Source organism: Micropterus dolomieu, linkage group LG19, assembly GCF_021292245.1.
Source record: "Micropterus dolomieu isolate WLL.071019.BEF.003 ecotype Adirondacks linkage group LG19, ASM2129224v1, whole genome shotgun sequence".
Lineage (NCBI taxonomy): Eukaryota > Metazoa > Chordata > Actinopteri > Centrarchiformes > Centrarchidae > Micropterus > Micropterus dolomieu.
Window position 1 is genome coordinate 22,264,986 of NC_060168.1, and position 17,685 is coordinate 22,282,670.

Consider the following 17,685-nt stretch of genomic DNA (forward strand, 5'->3'; position numbering starts at 1 on the left):
CTCTGGATTTTATCTCAAGACCAGTCAAGACCATAACTTTGGGAATGTCAATATATTGCTTTTAATAATATATAATAACGTTAATAAATTTTACCGCCACTTAGAAAAAAAGTATGTATGTATTTGCAAGCAAAGTATTCAAGGGTAAACACACTACTACGGGAACAAACACACATGAGACACTCAGGCAAGATCCCAATAGTGAATACAAGAAAAGGCCTTAGAGTGTCTACAACAGCTACAGAAAGAAAACATCATCACCTGTGAACAATATGGCGTTTGTTTCCTAGGAGAAGCCATTCCTTACGGACTACCCAAAAAAACACAAAGAAGGAGCCCTACTCAGGCCCATTATCAGCAGCATACACTCGGTCACCTAGAACATTGCCAAACACATATCTACTGTCCTAGCCCCTTTGGTTGGCAACACGTCTCACAACATACAAAACTCCATTGACTTTGTGAACAAAGTTCAGGGACTGAAACCGAACATCATATGATATGACTTCCTTTTTCACATGCATCTCCACCATGAGGCAGTAGAAGCCATAAGGACTTGACTGCTAAAAGGCAGCACCCCGAATGACAGAACTAGCCTCAGCCCTGACCAGATCTGTAAATTACTGGACCTCTGTCTAAACACCACCTATTTTCAGTACAACAAAGGATTCTGCAGACAGAAGCATGGCTGTGCCATGGGTTCACCGGTATCCCCTAGAAGTGGAGAGCAAAGCCCTGAACTCCTTCAGAGGAACAGCAGAGAGCCACTGGTACGTGTGTATGGATCAAATGGGTCAAAATTAAAATCCATGAAGTGCAAGCCTTCACAGAACACATCACACCTGAAGGGGGAGCTTACAGCCAGTGGATATCCTAAATGGACCTTTGTGAAAACGGCCACAAGATCCGGAAAGAACAACACTACTAGGGGAGGAGGAAAAGAAGATTAAAAGCAACAACATTTGTGATTTCATACGTGTCTGGAGTATCAGAGAAACTCAGGAGGACAACATCCCTGTGTTTTTTAAACCCAAGAACATGCTCAGACAGTTACTGGTCCACCTAAAAGGCCGCACATCCAAACGCAAGCAAAGCAATAGTGTATGCGGTCCAATGCAGTGAGGAATGCACACACCTGTATATTGGGGAGACTAAACAACCACGACACAAACACATGGCTCAACACAGAAGGGCCAACTCCTCATGTCAAGACTCAGTTTACTTACATCTGAAAGATAAATGACACTAGTTTTGACGAGTAGAATTTACAGTCGAAGAATTATACGGTTATAAAAACAAAATTTTATTGAGTTTATAGAAGAATTAAACAGAGTAACATTTGCAAAAAATACGTAATGTATTACTATTATGAAATAAATAAATAAATAAATATAAAGTTAACCCTGTGATGGACTGGCGACCTGTCCAGGGTGTACCCCGCCTTTTACCCGATGTCAGCTGGGATTGGCTCCAGCCAAAAGTTTTAACTTTTTATCATAAAATTAGATTTATAAAATTAAATCTTACTATATGATAACTTTGACATATTATATCATAATTTTTGAATTTGGAAGTTAGAATTTAGAATTAAACTGTGCATGAAATCCAAGTTCTCCTATTTCCCCTCTTTTATCTCACAAGTTTGACTTATAAAGCAATACATTTCAGTAAAATCATGACTAACTTTTCTAATTCTCTTCACACATTACATTGTTGCTTTAAACAACAACATGCTTAGATTTGAGTTCAGTCATGATGTTTTCATTCAAGAATTGTGGATCCAATTTTGTTTGGTTTGTTTTGTTTTTGTGAATCTGTCCTCAACATCATCAAAATAAAGGATGACCAGCAGATGGTACTAATTTAACATTAACCGCGTGATCTGCGCAGTTTGTGTGCAGCAGTAAAGCCCGTGAGAGCAGCAGAAAAAATCCACCCTAAAATTCAATTTTCAATGTGATATTCTAACACATTTTTACTGCAATTATCCACAAATAAAGAAATGTGTTTCCTCAGGCTGGAAATCTGAATGCAACTTGAATATTTGTCACTTTTCCGATCCTGTCTACTGATCAGTAACAGAATTTGTGGACATTTTGTATTAGATATTTTACATTTGAATGATTTACTTAGAAACTTACTAACACATTTGTACGTGCAGTGAAATATTTTCGTCATTCCTGCAGTCCTAACAATCGACCTATTATAAAGGTGTCAAATTAAACCTGAGCCACACATCTTACAGTGAAAACGTTCATATTTAGGGTGTATTGTCCCCTAAATGCCCTGCTGAGAGGAGCCAGCAGAGATCAGCAGACAGCAGAGACGCTCGGCCTCAGCAGCTGACACAACCGAGAGGAATGGACTAATACATATCGGGCGATGTTCAGGTACTAAATGCACATATATATTATATAATAACTTGTATTGTGTCTTTGGTGGAAAACCCATTAAATTAAAATATTGGATCCAACTTGTCGTTGGGGTTTTGGCTGATTGTCTGTTCGTTTCACGGCGTGTTTGCACACCCAGTTTTGACAGCTGAGCTCAGCATCACCTTTCTGCCTTTCAGTCATTTCTATTCCTATTTTATGTTATAATCCACTACCGACTATTGTATTTTATTGCATTTATTTATACATCGACGTTGCAGTTTCTAATGCTAGATTACCATATGACCAGTGTTCAACAGGGTCATTTCTCCTTTGGATTATATTCCTTATCACCAAGTGTTAATACTGAGATTTTATAGTGGAGTCTTGTGACATCAGTCTCAGAAACATATCCAGTAGCTTCCTTAATTTAATTCAACTTTAAAATCATAGAATAAATTCCTTAAATCATCTACCAAAATCACTCTCATGCACTTTATAGTAAGGGGAAAATGGCTTTCTGGCAATATAATTGTGTTTTTTAATTTAATAAGCATACCAGGCGTACTGTACTTTATGATGCTGTCAAAATGGCTTGTGTGGTTTTTCCATCTACTGTAATAACATCTGAGTTTCCCTCTAGGCTGTGGGTGACTTGGTTATATTTAATTTGAAGCTGAATTATTCAGGGGATCACAGAATCACATTTTTATAGGGCAACATACAGGAGAAGTCCAGCTCTCTTTATGGTTATTAAGATTTCTGTTTGACTCATCCCTTGGCAGCGGTGGAAGGTAACTAAGTACAATTAATCTGTACTTTACTTGAGTATTTCCATTTTATGCAGCATTATACTTCTACTTCACCACATCTCAGAGGCAAATATTGCACAGTTTACGCCCCTACATTTGTCTGACAGCTTTGGTAACTAGTTTCTTTTCACATCCTATGGAAGGAAATGGCACTGTGCAATGATATTATCTGAAGTGTTGAAGTAAACCTTGTCTGTTAATTGACTGTATGTTGGATTTAAAGGTTCAACTACCCTTTCCCTAACTTTAGTTCCTCTTAAAGTCAACAGAGGACACAATATAGAAAGCAAGTGAAAGCAACACCGTTTCAAAAACAAGACAAAAGAGCATTGTCCTGAGCAAAGATATTGTCCAACATTGTTCTGGAGCTTTGTCATGTTGGCTTTGATTTTCTATAATTTAAGTCAGAGGGAGTGAGCGTTTTAACTAATAAATTACAACAGCTTTTAGTTTCTCGTTAAGGCTTTGGTAGTGTCTGCATCTGCTCCTGCACACAACATGTTTGGTGTTCAGGGGATTCATTCCAGTTTTGACTCTAATTATAAGTCAGTGTGATGAATGAGGCTCCTGGCCACAATATCATCTCTGGGAGCTGTTTTCTTTTTTAAAATCTGCTTTTAGGATGTGTGCTGATCAAGTGGGAATAAAGTGCTGTCAAATAAAAACCCATCAGCCATTGCTCTGTTGATTGAGTGTGCTGCATTTTTAACCAAGCTGCAGGTTTTTAAGAGAGATTTCAGGCACATAGAGGAGACTGTAGGAAATCTGTGTGTAAGTGCAACCTAATGAAGGAGAGTTTTAACTGCTACACTCGAATGGATCCGAAACGCTCTGTGTAATAAACTTTCCCTTGTTTCCTTTATTTCTTCCTCTCCAGATTTGTTTGCGATGGAAACAGATATGATACCAAAGTTTTCCTCAAAAGACGAGGAAATTGACTTCTGGAAGGCTCTTTCACTCAAGTACAAGAAAAGGTACGTAACTGGCTCATGTGGACAATCTTTTTTCCTGTTCTTCGGTTACGTTACGTGACATCATTGTTTTGAACTCATTGGTAACATTTACTTAAAGGCTTCATACTTTAACTCTAGGAATAATTCACAATTTTTAACACCCAATTTCCATATTTTTTCCCATCTTACTGAATAATTTTGACCAAAACCTCATCAATCATCATGGCTCCCTTTCTTTTTCCAAGAGCCCTTGCTCTTCATTTAGTAAGCTGCATTCCTAATTGTTACAAGAAAAAAAATATGCAAGAGATCTGCAGTACATTGAAAAATTCTATTATATCGATAGGTTTTGCATGGGGAGGGTGTGGGGGTTGCACGAAATCGTTCACTTAAAAGACCCGACTCATAGAGCAAACCGGGTCGCGACTGACATATCACTAGAGTGCGTGACACCAAAACCATCCTATAGGGCTACTAGAAATGTCAAAAATCAACCTCAGAAGCAACCAACAAATGGCTTTTTCTGCTGGTCGTGTACCGAATACTATAGCTATAAACTGAAGCATTGTTCAAGCTTGTTGTGGAAGAACTGAACTGGACCTGCCTGCACAGAGTCCTGACCTCCGGGCCTGAATTGGTCATGAATCACATGCATGTGTGATGTTTGGATGTCCACATACGTATGAACATATAGTGTATTAACGGATCAATGTGAGAGTCTAGATCACACGATCTGATGGTAGCACTTCAGTCTCTTTGTGTCTGTGGGAACGACAGGCTCCCCGCAGCAGGATCACAACATCGCCTCAGGAATGTTTGCTCTGCTATCTTGTCATTGGATTCCAGTCACCCATTCTTCCCCTTTCAATTAAAAGCCAGTGTTTGCATATCCAGTGACACTTCTGGAACAGCTTCATGTGGGACAGGCAGTGAAAGCCTGCTGCTCATGTTTCACATTAAACATAAAAGACTCTCATATCTCTTTGTCCTCACGTCTTTGAATGACTTTATGTAATAATACAGCTGCAGTTTTTGTTTGCTGTGGTGATTACTCAACATTTTAATGATCTAAAGGCTACTGGAATTAGCTGCTCCCGAGGATTAAATCTTATCTTACAACACGTCACTTGATTAAGGGCTGACTGAAATCTCAACACCCTGTGCTAAAAGACACAAGCTTAGGCCTACACCCAGTTATGTAAGAGTCTATAGACAATGATCTTCCTTCAAAGTCAAAGCTACTTGTGTGTGTGGTGTACTGTATGTGATATAAGTGTTTTCTTCTCTTAATCTAATGAGGACATTAGAATCAGTCTTGTTCAATTTAGGCATCTACTGTTACAGTAGGTTTAACCAGATTGAGTTTCAAAGCTCATTTTAGACCTTGGAAACAGCAGGTGACAAAAAATATTGCCTCAAGGTGATGGTGTGATCTTCATCAGCAGATTTAACAATCTTTAACCAAGATTTTATTTGTTTCCGTAGGATTTTTCCTTTCCTTTAGTTTTGTAAACTAGAAGAAACCTGCAGTACAATAACTGATTTAAAATCCTTGTGCATTTACTTACACCAAACTGTGTGTTAAATAAGCAGAAATAAACAATTTCATATCATGAAATGTTCTTCTCCATGCTGAGGATTCCCCTCATACATTCGTTCCGATGCACTGGAGCATTTTGAATAAAGGGTTATAATAACTGTGAAGGGGAAGCGCCAGTCGACAAATTGGCAGCAGTCGACCATTTCCAAGTAGAACCAGTTCAAAGTGATGCTGAGTATTTGCACAGTGGGCTGGCGTTTATAAATGTATTTTCTGGCTTTTTGCCACCTCCAGCACTCTCGCTCACGTGATGGTTATTGCCATTTGCCATTTATAGACTGCTGAGTCTGTGTGTCCGTCCCGAGTGTGTTCACCCATGGCCACATCAACAGACACTTACATAACCCCCACTTCACGATAACGCTGTTCAGTGATCACATGTCTGAACTTAATGTCAGACATCTGGCTCCTGAGACCAGTCAAACTGAATGCATTAAATATCAATCTGGTTTTCTATGTGCATTTCTCTGTTTAGCTTAAAAGGTTATGTTTGTTAGACATTTAAGCCACGTCTGGATGATAATGTCGATCAGTCTTTGTTGTTCTTGGAAAATACAAGATGAATTGCTGTAAAATGTTATACATGCATTCACATCCAAAAATGTTAAATCCTAATGACTTCATTGATCTGCTGACTTTCCATCTATCAGCACCAACAAGTTTATTTTTATAGCACATTTCACCAACAAGGCAATTCAAAGTGCTTTACATAAAACTTAAAAGCAACATGGGGAAGTAACAGTAACAGTTGATGAATGCATCCAACATACAGGCTTGCATACTGACCTCCTTTCTGTCTCGACATGTAGTCTAATGCTTTATTCTCTCATGTCTTCCCCACAGCTGCCAGGAGGCTCAGGAGGAGCTGCTGGAGTTTCAGGAGGGGAGCAGGGAGCTGGAGGCCGAGCTGGAAGCTCAGCTGGGCCAGACTGAGCATCGTATGAAGGACCTGCAGACTGAGAACCACAGACTCAAGAATGAGCTCGAAACGATCAAGGTAAAAGATAATAGAAATATCTGTCTCTGAATCAATAAACCTATGATCTAATCATCTCAGGTTGCCAGGTATTGCTGACAAGGACAATATGTAGTCATAATTTGTTGTTCATGTGTCCATGTAAAGAAAATCTGCTGTTTATAAGAAAAGGTTTTATGTGGCTGAGTTTCCTTTTCCCAGGAAATATGCGTTTCAGAGTGAGTAGTATTCATGAATGATCCAATTATGCTACCGTAACCGACGCTAGGTGCATTGTTTTTTAATTTTGTGTTATGTTTGTGAAATGTAATTTAAAATCTTCCCAGTTTACATTGTTATGAAACGGATCAGAATTGTTGACCATATTACCTACTTTATTTTTCAATCTAAACCGGTCATATTAACAAGCTGACGTTAGCTCTGTCAGTTGGACAGTTGCTTGGTGTAAATACTTTCTACATAAGAGCTAGTTTATGTGTGTGTCTGTTTTTAATTTAATAAGTTGAGAGATAAATAAATTAGTTGCAGCCTTAATTTAAATAGAGTTTGAGTCCTCTACAGAAACTTTACAGCATTTCACTAGAAAATGCAAATGTTTTTATTATTTTCCTATCCTCAAATTTATCTTTTGACCCCTTGGGGGATCCTGGCCCTCCAGGTTGGAAACCACTGATCAAAGTATTACAGTGGAGGTAAAAACCCAGACTTTGTCCTCAATCCGTGAGGATTAGGCTGGGAACCAAAGGGTCGCCGGTTCGAGTCCAGCTTGGACCAGAGTTGCGGTAGTAGCTGGAGAGCTGGGCACTGCTGAAGGTGACCTTGAGCAAGTCCCTGAACCCCCAACTGTTCCGTGTGCTGTTACATGTGTGTTATTGTATACTAATAATAACAATAACACCAGAGTGGGAACATTGAATTTCCCCTTGTTGGTTTAATAAACAGTTGTTGTAACTGTTGTGTCATATTTAAGGATCTCTGCTGTGAATTGTGGATTTAGCAACATTATTATCAAATCTTGACGATACATTAAACTCTGTAGCAGGCAAGTACAGCGTGTACACTCAGTTTAATAAATATTTGATGCTTTTTTTTTTTGGTAGCCATCTTATATCACCACTCGTCCGTGAGTGCAGTCTCTTGGGAGGAAAGTGAAGTCACATTGTAACAGCTGCAACTCAGTACTTATTTATTTTCTCTTGTGGGCCTGCAGCTTTGCCTTTCTGGTTATATGTAAGAGGTCACAGGAATATTGAGATCAGACCTATATGGGTTTGTGGGTCTGTGCATGTTGGAGGCCTAACTCAAACAGTTATGATGAGGTTTACTGGCCTCAGTGGGGAGTATAGTCATTGAGCTGGCACAGTCTGTGAGCCCATGTGTAATCTAAATGGTAAACTCATTTCAGGAAGGTGCTGAGGTACCTCTATTGTCTAATTTCAGCACTTATCAACCAACATATGTTCTCTCCTGTATACATTAAGACTCAGACTCTCATTCATAATGCATCAGGTTGTGTCTGTCGTTCTTATTCTCGCTCCATAATTAGCAAGAAGGCAGGTGCCACATTTCTGTGTCCATGTTTCCAACCGGGTGAATCAATTCACCAGCAGGGATGAGATGTGTGTGCCAAGGTAATAAACTAATACAAAACTGTTGGCTCAGTGAGACAGTTTCATAACTTAGAGGAAGGGTTTGGTTTTCTGTAATGTTATTGTGTTAGATACTTTTGTTTATTGTTGATGGTTTCAGGTGCAAAACACAACAGCTTTTCACACAACACAACAGCATTACAGAAAACAGATCAATAAATCTGAAAACACCATTTCATACAACACTGCATCACAGACAACACACCAACGTTTCAGGAGAGACAACATTTCAGAAAACATGACAATGTTTCAGAGATAAAAAATACATTTTACAAATCAACAAATAAGAAAACACAACAACATTTTACAACATTTAATGTTTCAGAAAAGTCAACATTATGTTACAAAATAATGTTTTGTGTTTCTGCATTCTGATTTGTTTTTGTGTTTCGTCCAACGTTGCTTGCGTTTTGCACCTCTAGGCCACCGTAAGAAATTAGCCATAACATTATGACCACCTGCTGGTCTCCCTGACGCGTCGAGGCCAGGACCCAACTGTGTGTTCTGACACCTTTCTATCAGAACCAGCAATTTGACCTACAGTAGCTTATCTTTTGTATCGGACCACTAACATCAACTTTGAGGAATGTTCACTTGCTGCCTGATATATCCCCCCCACTGACAGGTAACAAGACAATCAGTGTTATTCACTTCAGCAGTCGGTGATCATAATGTTATGGCTGATTGATGTATATCTAAGTGTTATATGTTTCATTGTCACATGTTCTGAAATGAGCCTCATGGTGCAAACAGAGGGTTTGCTGTCCTCCGTGTGGCTGGCTGCAGTTGATTCAGACGCCACAGTAACAGCAGATATAGGTCAGGCATACAGACAGGCCCTGCGGTATTTATTGAGCTGATTGTCTCGGAGCTGGTGGATATATAGGTCACACTTAACATCCGCTGCCTAACAGCAGAGAGGAGGAATGTTAGGGGAGCATTGAAAAATGGATGATAACATGTAGGTGGTGTGCGTCGGGAGCTGTTAAATCATGCCCTAATGTGAAGCTCTCTTTCCCAGCGTGTCCTAGATTAAATACATGTGCTCAATTTGTCCTGCCTGTCTTCAATCCTGTCCTGTCTCGCCCCTTCTTCATTCGTCCTCTTCAGGACAAGCTGGAGCAGCAGTACTCTCAGAGCTACAAGCAGATCTCCATGCTGGAGGACGACCTCGGCCAAACACGCAGCATCAAGGATCAGCTTCACAAATACGTCAGAGAGCTCGAACAGTCCAATGATGACTTGGAGAGAGCCAAAAGGTCCGTCTGGGCTCTTTATGCTCACTAAGATAAAATTTTCTAAAATCATTTAGTCAGTTCTTTCCTGATTAGCGTGTGATTAAAGCTCGACTACTAAAGATTTATTTTTTTTATTACAAGCATAATACAGAATAGACGATTTTGTGACACTTTAACCTGATGCAAATATGTGTTTCACCATCAAACCACCTTCTTTGTGATCCCTATTTAATCTATTTAAAAATTTGCAATCCTAAATTCTTGTTATAATTAGCAAATGGCTTGAATCGGGTTAAAATCAATGCTACAGTTGTACAAGCCTGAGATATTGACCCCTTTTCATACTTGAATAATCATTAATACGTAGGTAGGAGACACAGAAGGCAGCGCTAGAGGATTTTTAATTAATTAAATGTCGATCTCAGTATTTTCTGCTTCTCCTGGTTTTTACTTCTTTCTCAGAGCTACCATCGTGTCTCTGGAGAACTTCGAGCAGCGTCTGAACCAGGCCATCGAGAGGAATGCCTTCCTGGAGAGCGAGCTAGATGAGAAGGAGTCTCTTCTGGTTTCCGTGCAAAGATTAAAGGATGAAGCCAGAGGTGATTATTGACTAGAGCCACGGCTGTCAGTCACTGGCTGCACCTCCCCGCTTCCCCTTCCAAGATTTAAAATATCTGCTTTCCCACAGATCTGTAGGAATCTCTTTGTTCTGTGTCTTAAGCTGATCCTGGGAAGACCTACAAAACGTATCTTTTGGGGGGTTTTTTGTTGTTTTTTTCCCGTAGATTTGCGGCAGGAGCTGGCCGTACGCGAGAGGCAGTCAGATGTAACCAGGATGTCCGCTCCAAGTTCGCCCACACAGGACAATGTGAAGATGGACACTGCAGTGCAGGCCTCTCTCTCTCTCCCTGCTACCCCACTGAGCAAAGATCTGGACAACACCTTTGCCAACCCAACAGGTAGCTGCAGCCTCTCTTCCCCTGAGAGGGCATTTATTTTACACTCATTATGCAAGTGATTTATAGGCAGCCATCCTCTTTTACTCTTACACGTCAGTCTATCAATCTGCTTTGAGATTTACACCGGTGGTGACTATGGTACACGTCATAGTGTTTTATATGATAGGGTTAGGTGGTGTGATGTGATACTCACTGGTATCTTTTTATTCATAAAGCCCTTACTGCAAAATGATCATATAACCTTTCAGAATTGCTTTGTCACTCAGATAGGCTTTTTCAGACCCACTCGAAGAGTTTAGTCTGACAATGGGAAGACTGCTTTTAATTTTAGTGTACGTGACTCCTGGAACAAAATACAGCACCTCCTAAACATCAATACTCTAGGAGGGGGAAAAAAGTAATATTAAAGAGGAGGAAAATATGCATTTATCCATTAGGTAGGGTGTGGCATAAAAAGAATTCAGTTTCAGGCACACAAGTGGATGGTTAAAAAAAGAAACTGATATATTTGGGCAACATTATGAAAAATGTACAGTATCCAACAGGTATTGGCACACCCGCCTTCCTCAGGACATCTTGACACCCTGTATTTCATATTGTCTTAGACCATATGTATTTAAAGCTTTTCATTCTTAAAACAGCTATGAACAATATTATTATATACGGTCTGCGTGTGAATTTAGTGATAGTGATGAACTAACAGAGGATTATTACATCTGCAGTTTATGTCTGCAGATAAAAAGTAACTTGTAGCTGATCTGGTGCAAAGCGTTGCTTCTATTTATTTGAAATGTGTGAGTATACATTATATGCACTATATAGTTTCCTCTAAAATGCCCACAATGGGGAAAAAAAATGTTCATGCATTCAATTTCAAAATATTATTTTACTGCTCACTATAGAGTAACCTACTGAATGTTGGCTAAGGAGTAGAAAATGAGTGCATGAGGGAGTGATTTCAGACAATAAAATTAAGACTCTAAATGTAATTAAACACATCTTTGCATCGTCTTCTTTACTCTCCCCTTACAGTGCTATCAAATGGCTATAGCAGCAACTCCCCACTGACTCCCTCTGCCAGAATATCAGCCCTCAACATCGTCAGTGATTTACTCCGGAAAGTAGGGGTGAGTCATTCCTTCTGAGTTTTCCTAAGTCTCCCTTTCTCTTTCACTACATCACAAGCTTAATGTAGAAAGTCCCTGTCCACCGAGCAGCGTCATCTTTCTGTGTATGTCTCTGCACAGGCTCTGGAGTCGAAGCTTGCCGCTTGCAGGAACTTTGCCAAGGACCAGAGAGCCAGGAAGGCGTACGCTCTCGACAACAGCAACGTGCTCAACGCAAACTACTCGCAATCACTCCATACATCATATTTTGACAAAGCGTGAGTGAAATCAAAACCCTCCTGCCTTTGCTACATCTTCCATCTCTTAGTAATAAGTGAGGGATAATTAATGACAAGAATCCTGTCAGAGGATGCCTTAGGTGTGTTATAATGGTATATGATATGTATTGTGTCTGATGTAGTGGATGACTAAGGGGAATATATGGAGGAGTATCTGAGACCTGTGTGCATTTTTTCCCAGCAGGACAGAGATTGTCACATTCCCTGCATTGATTCTGGGTAATCGCAGCTCCGCCGCCTGTTATCTGAGTGTGTTGGGGCAAATGCATGCTGCTGCTGATGTTAACAAGCCTCTTTTTCATGTAGAAATAACATAGAAATAACTCATGACTGTGGGCTACATGATTTCCTGGCCACTAATGATTTAAGGGTAGTGGTGGTGGTAGTAATGTAATGGTGCTGGAATTTTCCCACTGCCTTTTTAACTCTAAGCTGACCGAATAGATCTCCTTTATGTTTATGATGAAGCTCGAGTCGATCCATTCCTACTGTAGATATCAAATATATTATTTGATATTTTAAAAAGGCTCAGTACTTTCCTAAAACAGCTGGTCACTGTAGTTTTTACCAAACTCTACTATACTGGGGGCTATTTTCAGCTGAGGATTAATCCACATTTGGTGCTCTAGTGAGTATTTGGGGCAGCAGGACGTTGTATGAGTCAGAATAAACTACAGTGTGTGTTCATGGTGATGAATAAACATGTCACCAGTGCAGCAGTGTGGCTCACTGATGTGTTTTTAATAGTCTTTGCACAACAATGGAGCTCTATGGCTCAGAGGAAGTAGGGATATGAGGCTGTGATACACACACAATACTTGTTAGTCAGATTGATTCATTATTGGTTTTGCAGTTTCCATGGGATATTGTTGACAGTAAGAAAAATCCTTTAGTCATATTTATTAGCAAAAGTGCTGTTGTGTCCAGTTTTTCTGCTGCATCACTCCCATCTGCTTGTGTTACCGGTGGTGAGAACAGTGTGACAGTGTTTCTGCTAGAACTAAAGAGACAGCACATAGAGATGCGTACACAACAAGGACATTGTCCTTCTGATTTCAGAGCAGGGCGTTTGTTATGTACACCGTTCACCTTCAGCCAAAAGCATCTTGTCCTACTTACTGTAATAGAAGACAACATAACGATTCCCTGCTGAGAATAGGCCTGAGTGTTGAACCTTGATACTTTTTGAGAACTGACCAAATGTGTCCATAGTCTGAGGCTCAAGTATTGAAAAGGACAAGTTTAGGAACTTTTCTACCTTTTAGACTGAGAAGCAAAGCTCTTTATTTAACACTTATATATTTAACTGTTTGACATCTTTTCGTAGTTCATGAATTAGGTATCAGGAATAAAAAATTGCTTTGATATCGGTACGAAAGCTCATGGTGACTGGTATAGAAAATATGGAAACCATATCAGCTCTAGCTTGAGAATCTGCTTAAATAAGGTAAACAGCAAACTTTCAGTTTTTCTGAACGGTGCTTTCCAGAGTCATGACTCAGGCCTGAACCACACAAACAATATCGATCATCAAAGCCCAACTATTACCCACTAAAGAAACCAGTTTAACCAGCCCGTCAGCAACTCTGCAACTTCCTTCCCACTTTCTGCATTCAAGTTCCATTTTTAGCAACACATGCATAAAGTTTAAAGCAGGTCATCTCTGTCTAGTTACTGCAGTGTCCTCGAGTGTCAGTGTTACAGAAGAGAGGAACTGACAGTGACTGAAAATACTTCTGTCAAACTGGAGGATGAGTAGTTTATCTGACATTTCCAGCTTCCATCCTGCACCTATGGAAGTCGAATTCTGCCAAGAAAAGAAAAAACAAGGTCATTTGGTAATTCCCCTGATCGTTAAAATTAAGTTTTCTTTTTCTTTTTCTTTTTTTAAGAACCATTAAATAGATATATAAAAAATCCTACTTCATTAATTATTTACAATTTATTAACTAACAAAGTTGCATTCAACCCAAGAAAAAAATCATTTGTTATTTAAGTTACATCCAATTGTAGGATTAACTAAACCCTTTTAGTTGAGCTTAACGATTCATTGTTGACCTTGAAAATAGCAGCTTGAAACTTTTTTATTTTAATGTGTCAAAATTTGTCATTGATCACTAAGTAAACCAAACTGTTTACTACACAGTTTTACTTCTTAATAACACAAACTGCTTGTCTCACAGGAAGTTCACAAGCTGTTTTATAATCCTTGATTCTTTATAAAAAACATATAATGAGCGGGTACTGACTAACTATACCAAATTCACACTTTTTCTATTTTTCTATTATCAAATGACCATTAAATGTCCTACGAATTAACCCTACATACATTTCCAGAGAATTAACAGGAAAATAAAGGACCTGTAAAATAACATATCAGTAGGGACAAAAATAAAAGTATTCATGCTAAGTAAAAATGATGAGATAGTTAGTATGCCAACATCTTGACTTACTATTTCATCATTATGCCTAAAATTTGAATTATGCTTCTATTCAGATGCAGAAAAGTGTAACTGTAGGCAAACCTCCCAAATTTCTATTCTCTTTTTTTCCTTTTAAAGTTTGGAGCATACATTTCTGTCTTTTATATTTGTCAACTGGGGTGAAATTGATTTCTGTTTCCTGAGTTCTTTTTCGTTTTCTTTTACATTGTGGTTTGCTAAATGTGACACTACTAAATGGACAACATTTACCACCCAATCCATACAGGATAAAGTGAAACACACACAAGAACGTGTCCGAAATCATCAACATTCACTTACAGAAGCATATGAAGCATTTATGCTGTCTGCAGAAGCATATTTCCAGTTTTTGTGCCATAATTCTTTTTTTTAAACTTAAAGCCTTAAAGTACAAAACCTACAGTATCTCTTAATTCTGACTTACCATGAGTATTTTTTTAATTTTATTTCTGTTTATTAAAGATCCAATAAGATACTATTTTGAATACATTTTTAAATGATACATCTGTTTTGTTCCTTTCGTGGCAGAAATGGGCTTCCGTACTTATCGGCTTGTTTCTAATACAATTTATGTCAGGGGCCAGTAGTGGGTTAATTAGTGTATAAATGTAGAGTACATCACTGCTCGGTTGCAGACCTTTCTGGTTTAATGCAACTCTTTTTTGTTTTTTGCAGCAGGACCGTGAACGGACTGAAACCAGGTACCCTGACAGCTATCACCGCCCCACCTGCTGCCTCCTCCACAGGCTTAGTGCCCCTTGCTGTGTGACGTTAACACCCCCCTCCCCCCACCCCCCCATCTCAAACCTAACCCAAACCGTCCTGAAGGCTCCAGACAAAGAGGGATCACAAATGGCTACTGTAAACCTCGTCTTGTCACTCTCTCTGTTGTTCTGGCACTTGTGCTTCGTTCCTGCTGTAATTATGGGTCCCTGTCTGTATATTTCATGTGTTTCTGTATCTGCTGTTTGCTCGCTGGCTTGTACAAAGATGGTGCCCCATCTACTCTTGACATATTTAAAGATTCCTCAAAGAACTCTGCACCCTGATTTGTGCAATGTGTGCATCAAATAATCTAAAAAGGGAAATATTATGCAATTAAAATGTCGTTAGCTGGACATTTTAATGTCACTACTTTAACTAGCAATAACTTAAATTAATGTGACAGTTAAGTGCACTCACATCCAGTGCTGAAACCATGAATGAAAAATAACTTTAATGGGTGTGCAGATGTCCCGGATAATTGTGTGCCACATGGCCAATGTCTCTGTCAATTATTGTTGATGTTTAAAAATGTCCAACACGTGAGCCTCACAGGCAGATGTTTTAAATACTATCTCTGGAAGGAGTCACGTGGTTTTTGGCTTTTAACTGTTATCTCGTGACCCTTGCTTTTTTTTGCATTTGGTTTTCAAAGATGTTTTTAAGAAAGGGCAGGGGAGTCTTTGTGTCTGTAGTGAGTCAAACACACCATCTGTCCTCTGAACTATGTGACATGATGTGTACAGTATTGGTCATATTGATCGTTATTTATAGACGGCCATTTAAGAGGTGCTGTCGTAGTGTTCACACCAGTTAACCAGGATTCTGTAGTCGAAGTGTTTTGCTTTTTTGATTTAACACATTTTCAGTACTGTACACGATGAGTGAGTGAAGCACTTTGACCTCTTGTGAACTTAACTTTCTTTCATTTTCAAAGTGCAATATTGCCTGTTTTGTTTTTGTTTGTGGGTTTAATTTAATTCAGTTTTCTTTTACAGCACGTTTTAATAAAATATGTAATTATACTCCATCTATTAACATTTGCTGTGTTTCAATCAGTTCGTACCGTGGAGGAAATTAGGGCAGTTATTTTCAGCTAGAGCAGCAACGATAAGTCAATTTATCGATTAGCTGAATCTAATCTGCAGCTATTTTGATAATTGATTAATCGTTCTAGTGATATCATTGTCTGATTCAAGCTGAATATATGCTGGTTGTCTCTGTTTTATCGCTGTATATCTGAGAATCTTTTGACTTTCAAATTTGAAGACATCACATTTGGCTCTGACATATTTTTTTGCTTTTCTCAGTTTTTGGACATTTCTCAGAGCAAAAGATTTATGGTGAAAATAATCAGCAGATTATTCGATGTTGAAAAAGACCACTAATTGCAATTTTCAATTCATGTGTTGATTATTTAAATATAGAAAAGCAGAAAATCCTCAAATTTGCTAAGGTTGAAGCAGTAAATTTTTTTTTCTTTATAAATTACTGTTGTTTTGTTGACTGAGCGATTGATTGTGTTTCATTACTAAAGGAAATTAACCATAGTTTGAGGTTTTGAGAATGAATACTGACCCTGTGTCAGACTGCCAGATATTTACAACATACGTTTACTTAACTGTACTTGAGCTACTTTACTTAAGTATTGTTACTTCTACGCTACTACATCAGAGAGAAATGTTGTACTTACTTACTGTAAGGGATTAGACAACTATAGCAAGTTTCACATGTCTGCCATGTGATATGTCAAGTAAATGTTTAATTTATATAGGTCAATATCACAAATTGTATGCCTAATGGTAATGAATAGAAACCAGCCAAAGAGAAAAACTCATGTGAAAATCTAAAACACTACAGACGGCATTTAAAATTGGTCAGAAAACATGTAAAGCAAGCATGATGCATAGTTCAGGAGCTAAAAACACCCAGTGTTATCATCACTGCCCCCTGCTGGAAAAATGAACAAGAAAAAAGCAGTTTTTTTTAAATTCTCACTTTTGTTATTTAATCATGAATTGTCATATCTCAAGGCAGACACAAAATATTATATTACATTTCCTGTTCATGTGTGGGAATTTTAACAAACCTCCATCGATGCTGCACAGTTTGGCTTCTTGCACGACATACGTCTCTGGTACAGAAATCTTCACTTGTATTTACTTGAAACTCACATGTAAGGATTACTTAAATTAATCCATTAGTGAAACAAGGCCCGAGGGAAATTATTCAAAAGCCTTGCTTTAACAAGGTCACTTTCAAACAAGTGGTTTGGTATCAACAGTAGGATATATTGTCCACATCTGTAGACGTGCTCAACATTATAGTCTATAGATTTCGTGTGGCACAACAGTGAGTCAGACACTGTTCAGAGCTGCTGTGGTGTTCAACTGCTCCCTCCTTTCTTCTTCTCTGCCGCCTCATCTATCTGCCTCTGCCTCCTCTCCATGATCTCCATCCTCTTGGCATCGTTGCGTGCTCGCTCCTGGGCCCTGAG

At 38.9% G+C, this 17,685-nt stretch overlaps 1 protein-coding gene across 3 annotated transcripts; it reads left to right on the forward strand.

The window, feature by feature from the left end:
- The first annotated feature begins 2,251 nt into the window (after nucleotides 1–2,251).
- LOC123958082 (nuclear distribution protein nudE-like 1-A) lies at nucleotides 2,252–16,463 on the forward strand. Of its 3 annotated transcripts, XM_046031277.1 has the most exons (10): nucleotides 2,252–2,390; nucleotides 4,062–4,158; nucleotides 6,581–6,734; nucleotides 9,473–9,621; nucleotides 10,063–10,199; nucleotides 10,386–10,559; nucleotides 11,592–11,686; nucleotides 11,807–11,943; nucleotides 12,149–12,183; nucleotides 15,102–16,463. In XM_046031277.1, exons 2-10 carry the CDS (start codon nucleotides 4,073–4,075, stop codon nucleotides 15,110–15,112), a joined length of 978 nt encoding a protein of 325 aa, XP_045887233.1. In that variant the 5' UTR covers nucleotides 2,252–2,390; nucleotides 4,062–4,072; the 3' UTR covers nucleotides 15,113–16,463. The 3 variants fall into 3 exon arrangements, with proteins under 3 accessions (XP_045887233.1, XP_045887231.1, XP_045887232.1); XM_046031275.1 differs by lacking the exon at nucleotides 12,149–12,183; XM_046031276.1 differs by lacking the exon at nucleotides 12,149–12,183 and having other exon boundaries at nucleotides 15,105–16,463.
- Nucleotides 16,464–17,685: the final 1,222 nt, after the last annotated feature.